Below are 10,209 nucleotides of genomic sequence, written 5' to 3'. Positions count from 1 at the left end.
GTGTGTTGGGGTGGGGGAGAGAGGGGGAGTTGGGAGGAGTTGGATAATGCCAGGAGCAGCTTCCCCTATCTGGGTCACACATTTTCATAGGGAAGTTTTCTCTTATGGTAAGAAAAGTGTTGAATTTCTGGAATATCTATATGTGTTCAAAATAAGTTCATAATACACTTAAAATCCTGAGAAATTATTTTTGATTCACCACTTTTAATGACCTAATATTTAAAATTTATAGTTAACCATACAACATAAATGGATGGGCTTCAAAGAATCTGTGAACTTCCTGAAATTATATATAAAATTGTGTTCATCAGTGCATTCTTCTAGAGAGGGTCTCTAGCTTTCATCAAATTCACACCCATGGCCAAAACCGGTTTGGCTCAGTGGATAGAGCGTCGGCCTGTGGACTGAAAGGTCCCGGGTTCGATTCCGGTCAAGGGCATGTACCTGGGTTGCGGGCACATCCCCAGTAGGAGATGTGCAGGAGGCAGCTGATCGATGGCTCTCTCTCATCGATGTTTCTAACTCTCTATCTCTCTCCCTTCCTCTCTGTAAAAAATCAATAAAATATATTAAAGAAAAAAATTCACACCCATGACTCTAACATGATTAAGACCCAATAAATAGATCATTAAAAATTAAGAAATTAACAAGGATTTTTCCCCTCATAAAAGCAGGGCTTTTTAGCGTACAATTCTGACATAAATATTGTACTTACATCAAGAGCCACAGACTGCTTGGCCCAGGACTTCTTCACTTGATCATACATAATTGTGTTGTTGATGCCCAGGCCACAAAAGATGACAAAAGCCTAAGGAAGAGAAAGCCCACTAATTAAAAATTGCAGTAACTCATTGGAATAATCTAATATAAAAGCAGGCAGTTATCAGCGATGGGCCTGAAAATATAATTTTATTGTACACAGAGTAAGGCCTTGGGGAAATATGCACATTAAAATTCATAATTACTATTGTCATGTAACAGCTTTATAGCTCACAATATACATCAGAGAAAATGTTAGTTTACTGTCATTGTGAAGAAACGACTTCATGCATTTCAAAACATGCTTACAATCTGTTTAAATGTGTTCTTTATTTAGGCTGTGGACTGATGTTAGTCATTCCATTCCAATTGACCCAAAGCAACCTCTTTCAGTATCTAGCCTTTAAAATATTTTGGTAAAGAAACCAAGTGAGTATACCCACCGTTAAATGTTAAGAGGAAGGAGGATTGATTTGGAACCAATTAGTAAAGAAGCTGTGAGGTATTCTCAGCTAGAGAAAATAATCATGGAATTTTCATGTTGGTCACTAGTACAAAGTCTACAAGGAAGCTTATTCAAGGCCAACCTCTCTAGCTAAAGGGCATGCTGGAGGAAAAAGAAGCTTGTAAACATAAGAGAGGGGATGATGACACACTGGCAGAGCTGACTAGGGGGTCTCACAGCTCTGAACACATCCAAACAAGACAAGGATAAGACAACACTTTGAATAGAGAGTGGCTGACTCAGTTCTGAAAAAAAAAAAGAGGATAAAACTAATCAATGGTCACAAAATAATCTAATTAGTAAAAAAAAAAAAATAGAATCAAATACTACCTAAGCATCTATATAGTCTTTAAATCTTCCTTTAAATTCTGTCACACAGTTTAAGTATAATGATAATTAATTATTATTTACCCTTACAAGTCTGGGCAAGCTGCAACCAGGAGACTATTGGTGTCTCAGCTATAACTCTTGCTTTATTTTCTTACCTCAAAAAGTCGTTGATCTGCATCATCAAAAGGTTTTCCATCAAGTCTATTTAACACTTGAGCCACTCCTGTGGGAAGAGTTTGGCATATGTGGTCATTCTCAGCACTAGAGACTGTGTTGCTACAATATAGTAAGCACCAGCTGATTCAATGCCTCCTTTAAGTGACTCTAGACACCCCAGTTTAATCTCTGGTCTCTCTAGTACCTGTTATGTTCATGGCAGCAGATCTGAGATGTGCTGAAATGCAGTCTACTTTCCAGGCTGTGAGACCCAGAGTAGGTCTCAGTGAAGCCTGGAGTTCTACCAGGCATCAATGTATTTCCTGAAAATGGTTTTCAAGATGACTGTACACAATAACTCTGATAAATCTGGCATACACACACACACACACACACAGTTATATATATTTAGTTATATGTGTGTATGTGTGTGTGTGTGTGTAATTTTTAATTTTTTCAATTCCCTGAAGCACAATGTTTGAGTGAGACAGTGTGACATAGTGATTAACACTGGCCCTGAAGTTAGACTGTCTTAGTTCAAATTTCAACTCCATTATTAGTATTAACTTGAGCAAGTTATCTAAATTTTTTAGCACTAAATTTCCTCATCTGTAATATGGGGGTTGAAATGTTAACTATCTCAGAGGGTTATGAGGATTAAATGAGACAACGTTTGTATGTTTGTAAAGCATATTACTCAAGGGGTAATATGTTAGGGATAATGAAACAGTTAACCTTCAAAGCAAGGTTAGTGCTGTTGACTGCTACCAGTATTTCTTCTTTCCAAAGTTAATTTCCAACATTATACCAGATGTTTGGGGACATGATTATTAAAACCCATAAGTTTAACCCAAAAAACTCATCAATCTTAAAAATCACTCTCCTGTGTCCCTATTTAGTACAAACAAAGAAAATAGCTATAATTCTAAAGCATGCTTCTATTTTTTAAAACACCTAACTTCCCACCAGGGAGGTAAGTCATCATATGCTAAAAGACATATATAGTTAAAATGCAAATCTTTTGGCATATAACAAGCAAACTACAGTCTTCATTTTGAAAGAATAACAGATGTTTACTGTTAGGAATGAAATGAAAGACTGTGAGATTTACATTGGACATCAACAGATAACATATGGTGTTTCTTATGGACTTCCTCTTCTCTTCCAACTTAAATATATTTAAAATTCGGCACATGGTGCAATTCAATGCTTTGTACTAGGGGCTCAAATTCCTAAATCTTAGAATATTCTGTATGTTTGATAATGTACCAATGTTTTTCTGCAAATTAAGCAAACTGATGAAAAACTTTTTCTTAGAATTCAAGTCTTGACAACCTTTACAGAGTAGCAAATTGGTAAGTAGCAGTGTCTTAGAGTTTAAGAGGCAAACTTGGGGAGACAGAGAGGCAAATAGATGCATTAATTACCAAATACATTAGTTACCTTATGCCTCTTAGGAAAAAATCACATTTTCATTGCATTTCAATAATTTTAACTAATGCTTACATCCTTCATGACTTCTTTACTTTAATCACTGACCTCTTGCCTAGACTTCCTTCTTAGATTTAATATTTTCCATTTTTGAAGGGAGAGAAGGGAGCAAGAAGAGAGAGAAGAAATGGAAGCTTCTTTGGTCCACAATTCCCTTATTCTGGGGAAAGTGTAGCTTATTTCAGAATCATCCAGACAGAAGGATATATGTTCAGTATATGTCTAGTAATTCATGTTCCTTCTTTCTTTGCATTTAATCCATGTGTAAACACATAGATGTAAATATGTAGATGTAGTGGGAGAGTTTGTACTAGGAGTTAGGAGGCCTGAGTTTCAGTTCTAACCCTGCTGGCAATTCACTCTGTGATTTTATTCATCTCTGCACCCCCTGCCAGCTCTGCCTCAGCTTCCAAAGGTTGAGGTAAAAGAATCCTATTAGTTACTTTCTGAGATCCCCTCCAACTTCAAAAATATTGGTTCTTATTTAAAGGAACAGATGTTTGTTCATTGATGGGATTAATGTAGATTCATCAAAAGTCTGCACTTAGGAGATAACACAAGAGTATGAGACATAGGTTGATGAATCCTAGACATAAAAAGGGGAACACATAAAAAAAGATATGGGTGTATTTTAAATTAAATTTGTATTTCTTAAAAAAATGTTTGAACATTTAGGTAATGTCTTACCAATTATTTGGTGGCTGCTATTCCAAATAGGTACGCAGAGAACGGATCTTATGTGAAAACCAGATATCTGGTCAGCCTAGGATATAAAAAGTAGTTAATTGAAATTAAACATTATCTACTCACTTCTCTCTTACTACTCCTCATAACAAGTATTTTAAAATAATATTTAAAAAGACACATTATATTTTAATTTACACCTATCTCTTTTAATTTAAAACCTCACAAGGAAACCAAGCCCTAACCAAGTCTGAATCAACCAAAACCCCCATACCAAAGACAAGGATGACAATGATGATTAGAAGCTAACCTTTACTGGATGTTCACTCCATGTCTGACACCTGATCAGGGTTTTCACATGAATTATCTCATACTTACCAGATAAGACTTAGAGAAACTGACTACCTTGAAAATAGAGAGACTGGCTCAAAGGAAGCCAGACAATAACAAACACATCCATCAACTTCATCTTCTACAAGAACAAAGTGGCCTTTTTCCTCTCCCTAAGGACAATGTCTGCATTACAGCTATGCTAGTGAGCATGAGGAGAAGGAAGTCAATTTTAGAAGAATCCGGAAGGCATAATGTATAGTCTGGGGCTAGCCAGAGCGGCACTAGAACGGTTTGGGTCTGTTTTGTTTTGCTGATAGCCATCACAATTGTTGGTGGTCCTGAACCAGCACTGAGCAGTAGGCACAATGGCCTCTGTCAGCTGTAGGACAGCTGGAGGCTCTAACCTCCCTTAGGAAATCTGAAGCTGCTGAGGAAAGAGGTCACAGATCAAGAAGAAAGGGGACATGCGGTGAAGGAGATAAACAAGGACAGAGTTTGAGAGGCTGGTGGTGAGGAAAACAAAGCTTAGACTGTCTGTGAAATGAAAGAGATTATTTTTTTTTACCAAAAAATCAGTGCAGTTTCCCAGTTAACGGATCTAATTAAAGATGGTTTATCTCTAGGAGCCATCAAAACATACTTGTCAGATTTTCCAGCCTCTCAAAGGTAGTTAAAGAAAATATTAAGTTAATTGATGATAATTTATTAATGTGCAATGTGTTTCCTTTCCCTAGGAAGATATGTACAACTTTAACAATAATCTCAAACAAAACTTTATCCTCCAAATGCCAATCTACTGGAGAGAAATGATGGCACTGGAACAAGATGCGAGAGATGTTTCCAGTGGGTCATTTGATTTTCTTGAAACAACAGAGAAGTGGTTTCTTTTTGCCCACCTTCCCTCCACATGGGATCAATCCTAATGGCTCCTACAACAATGCCTACAAGTCCCTGACATGAGCATTCCTAGAAAAAAATAACAACTGGCCTTTGGGCTTAGAACTGAGGCACTGTCTCCACAACCTACGGAGCAACGTTTGTTTGACTCTAAGAACTATGGGACTCCTATTTATCTTCATCACCCACAACTACCCCATTCTATATTCTCTTCACATATTAGTAATCCCCTTCAGTTTCCTCACCCTCCTGGTCATCTGGGACTCTTACATTCACTGTCCAATCGTCTCTACCATACCTACTCAAACTAGCCTACGCTAAGTATCAGCAACTGGGAAATTACTGGTTGCAAATGCATTTCAACAGATCCGTAGAACTCTAACTCTTACTGGTTCCAATTGTGTGCATTTCCCTTCGTAATAGAAACGTAAGTGATAGACCAGAAGGCATTATGAAGGTGTTATAGGGAACAGACGAACTGTCTCGTTGGGCTAGCACTCAGTATTCCAGATTGCAAGGGTGTTTTCCTATTAAGATCTGACAGGCGAAATGGACTTTAATTCTCTATGTTGAAGGATCTCAGAGACGTAGCCCCATTATCCTTAAGTGCTCATGATAAGGGTAAGAACTATTGAGTTGTCTATAACAGGCTTTAATAAAAAAGGTCAGGGAAAGAACTTCATATGGAAGAACTGTGTATGACTGAAGAATGACAGAGTTAAGATCATAATACCTTAGATGACTGTGTAACTCTGGGCATTGGCCACCATGGCAGAGGAGAACTAGGCACTGATGGGTTTACCCACTGCTGAATTTGTGACACATACATAGACTGCCAATCCATTCATGCATAAATCCTGCCATACTTTTTAGTTATTTTTTGCCATTCCCCTTCCTGCACCTTTCCCATTTAAATGTTGAATCCAATTACTCATTCCTGTTGCAGGCAGAAAACAAACCCTTCACATAATGGTTCTGAAATTCTCTTCATCTCTACACTAATGGAAGGATATATTAAATTAAGCAGCAGAATATTGTACCTTATGTTGACTAAATAATGGCTTGATGCGCATTAGTGTATTTGTTTTAAGGTGTTCTTTTGAATCTCATATGAAAAAGAAGAGCAGAAATCTTCACAGATGATATTCTAGAGCACAGCCAACTATTGGGAGTTGAATTCTCAAGCACAATGCCAACTAAAGCAAAGACAGAATAATTGCATTATGGTGAAGATATTTGTAAATAAAGTATGCAATACAAGAAGCCACCTGATGCAATGGCAGCTCATCTGCAAATGTACTTTATGTGCATGCTATTGGGACAGTTTCAGACAAGGATCTTAGAATAATATCCAAGCAACACTTCATGGAGGCAAAGGTAATAGAAAGTAATCTATTTGAATTCCCTAAGGATATAGCAAGGCAAGTTAATTTACCTAGATCTTACGTTATTTCAATTCTGGCTTTCAATAATAGTTTATAGTTTTTAGAGGGCTCATGATAGCTTGGTAAAATATAAAATATAAAGGGGCTAAAATTTTAAAGCATCTTTATAATTTTGCCTGATTATACAAAAATAATATAAACATCCTTAGCCGGTTTGGCTCAGTGGATAGAGTGCCAACCTGCAGACTAAAGGGTCCCAGGTTTGATTCCAGTCAAGGGCACATGCCCAGGTTGCGGGCTCAATCCCCAGTGGGGAGCATGCAGGAGGCAGCCAATCAATGGTTCTCTCTCATCATTGATGTTTCTATCTCTCTCTCCCTCTTCCTTCCTCTCTGAGATTAATAAAAATATATTTTAAAAAATAATAATATAAACACTTGTGAAATTTTTAAGTAAAAATAAAATCAAAAGCACTGACCTTGCCATCTCTAGAAATGACAACTATTTAACAGTTTGATATAACTTCTTCCTTATCTTTTTCTACAAATATATTAAAATATGTTCTACACCAAGTTATTCTACATTTAATAGTATTTAAATCTGTATTTTAAAAGTATATTTTTATTGATTTCAGAGAGGAAGGAAGGAGAGATAGAAACATCAATGATCAGAGAGAATCAATGACTGCTTCCTGCATGCCCCACACTGTGAATCAAGCCTTCAATCTAGGCATGTTCCCGAATTGGGAATTGAACTGTGACTTCTTGGTTCATAGGTCAATGCTCAACCACTGAACCATGACAGCCACATAGAATTTAATATATTTATTGAAAATATAGATAACAAATTCAACAAAACTAAACAATATTCAATGATAATGTCTATTGTATACTAAACATCGTTTTAGTTTTTGGAGATACACCAGTGAACAAAACTGACAAAATCCTGACCTTCATTGAGCTTACATTCTATGAGGGAAGACAGATGGTAAACAATACAAAAATACATAAAGAAATTATATGTTAGAAGGTGTTTGGGATTAAGGGAAAAAATAGAGCAGAATAAAAGGGATTAGGAATACCAAGGACATCAGGCCTTGCTAACAGGTAACATATGAATGATGATTTTAAAGAGGTGAAGATGTTAGTTATGCAGCAATTGGGGTACAAGTATTTCAGCTGAAGGAGTAGCCAGTGCAAAGGCCCTGAGGTAGGTGTGTGAGCTGCATGTTCTAGGAATTACAAGGAGACCAGTGTGGCTGGAGAAGTATGAGAGAGGGCTGGGGGTGAATAATCAGAAACCAGATTGCGTAGGGCACTGGTTTCTTTCAGTAAGCCTCTGAAAGAACTGTAAATTTGGCTGCTACTTTAGTAAATAAAGACTTTGCAGAGTTTCTGAGCAGAGTTGTGATATGTGACTTAAAATTCAAAAGCATGGATACCCCCTCCCAAGGAGCAAATGTCCGATAAAACTACAATATCCACGAACATAACTCATGAATATGTGTTTCTTAAGCCACTATAAATAATTATAATCAGTTAAATTTAATAGGTCATTTTCATCTTCTATCCTTTTCAAGGATCACAGATTCTTGTGACAGAATAAACATATTATGATCTTCATAACATTGCAAAATTTAAAACTCATACATTTAGTTCCAGTCTGTGACTATCCTTATATAACCATTTAATCATAATTTTCCACCCATAAACTAAGGAGCTTGGCTATAAAACCATGTATGCTATCAAGCCCAGCAGGTACTACTGCTAAGAGTCAACTTGAACAGCCAGACAACAGGCAAGGAATCACTGTGGGTCGCCCTCTAAGTCGCTCTGCTCACCGCAAGGAGGGGACTCCATTAAATATTTAACACAGTCACAAAGAGAACACCCAGCAGGTGGATAACTATGATTACTTGCCCCATAGCCCTCACAGCAAGCATCTGACAGCACTTAGGATGAGCTTTATATCACTTTAAAACATTCCTTTGTAGCTTTTATCAAAAGAAAGACCAACAGTTTCAAAACTGAGATTTCAAAATAAGGATTATTCACTTGTTGCATATTTTTGGACAAAGCTTCAGGTAAGTTATTATAAGGCAGAAAATTCACAGAAATTGGAAATATACTTTACACTTTAACTGTACAGTTAAAGCACATCTTGATAAAATAAATTATCTCTTAACAGAAAATAGCTACTGACATCATGAGTCCCCAGAATGACAAGCTTGGTGTGTTCATCGAAATTGGAGAAGAAACTACCAAATGTACATCAGAGGATGTATTGGTTCAGCACCTGCAGTTAGAGATCTGAAGAATCTATAAAATGGTTCACTGGGCAAGTCATAAATAGCTGCTGCTGAACAATTTCAATCCTGGAGACGGGAACGCCCTACCTTCCGCCACTGATCAGGAACATCCATCTGGGCTTTAACATAAGCAAAAACTAAACTTCTATTGTATTAAATCACAGTGATTTTGGAGTTTGTCCATTGCCTTGACTGATACAGTAGTTTGAATGTAGGCACCAGAGTTGTGTTTGAAATAAACCAATGTGGCTGGCTTTTAGCTACATGTTTAAAGGATTGGTGGGTTGCTTGGGGGTGGACAGTGCAATTAGTCCCTGAGATTTGACCACCCCTGATCTGCCTAGGTAACCTGACCCTTAAATGCCTGACCACTCTTGTGAAGAGTCAGGTCTGCATATCGCTTGCCCCTATAAGGTAGGATCTGGTGATCATCTTCCCAAGGCAGCACAAGGCCATAGGACATACATCCAGCCTTCATCACCTGTGGATATCCGCCATTGCTCCTTCTCTAACCAGAAAAGAGAAGACCTGGCCTTCCTGAAGTCCTGTAGGCTGTCAGATTATGGCCACCATCCCTTCTTCACTGTCAACAATCACCCTTCCTCTTTGTGTAGAGACTTTTCTCCTCCCCATGTCTCTGGAGGAAGGAGACATTGAGGTTCCCTTCTCCTCTCCTTCCCTCTCCTCTCCTCTCCCTTCTCTTCTCCTCTCCATGCCCTTGACCGGAATCGAACCTGGGACCCTTCAGACTGCAGGCCAACGCTCTATCCACTAAGCCAAACCAGTCAGGGCTCTTTAGAGGAAAGATAAAACAACCTCAAAAAGAACTGTTTTCAATTTCCAATTGAGGGGTTATTTTAAAGCAAATAAATGAACCTAGTGAAAGGGAGAAAGGTAGAAACATCAGTGATGAGAATCATTGATTGGCCACCTCCTGCATCTGACAGCACTTAGGATGAGCTTTATATCACTTTAAAACATTCCTTTGTAGCTTTTATCAAAAGAAAGATACTGGGGATCGAGCCTAAGGAAAAAAACATTGAGAATGGACTCCCTCCCCCCAAAAAAAAGAAAAAGAAAAAGAAGAAAAAAAAAAGAAAACATACTCCCCAAATGGTGTAGAAAGAAGTATGTTCATGTACTCCACAATGAGCCATAAAATCATTCTTCTCTGGTGAAACTCTTCATGGGCCTTAGTAGAAATCAGTGGACCAAAGACACTCAAGGCCAGAGATGGTGGCTTTCAAGATGAACTCTGATCTGACGCTTTTTCTCATTCTCTTTTGTGTTGGTTCTCTATGGTGTGGAAGAAACTTGGAAGGGGAGAGAGAATTCTCAGTGAGTGTAGAAAAGAATAGCTT

At 37.8% G+C, this 10,209-nt stretch overlaps 1 protein-coding gene across 1 annotated transcript in view; it reads right to left on the bottom strand.

The window, feature by feature from the left end:
- Positions 1 to 10,209, bottom strand: part of PDE11A (phosphodiesterase 11A) — a 292,656-nt gene that overhangs the window by 132,929 nt on the left and 149,518 nt on the right. The window contains exons 7-9 of the mRNA XM_006760580.2: positions 3,929 to 4,004; positions 1,750 to 1,817; positions 716 to 808 (exon numbers count right to left, since the gene is read on the bottom strand). Coding sequence (XP_006760643.1) covers positions 716 to 808; positions 1,750 to 1,817; positions 3,929 to 4,004 — 237 coding nt within the window. The remainder of the gene's footprint in view (positions 1 to 715; positions 809 to 1,749; positions 1,818 to 3,928; positions 4,005 to 10,209) is intronic.

The sequence above is a fragment of the Myotis davidii genome, unplaced genomic scaffold, assembly GCF_000327345.1.
Source record: "Myotis davidii unplaced genomic scaffold, ASM32734v1 scaffold370, whole genome shotgun sequence".
Classification (NCBI taxonomy): Eukaryota; Metazoa; Chordata; class Mammalia; order Chiroptera; family Vespertilionidae; genus Myotis; species Myotis davidii.
This window is presented reverse-complemented; position numbering and strand designations above follow the sequence as displayed.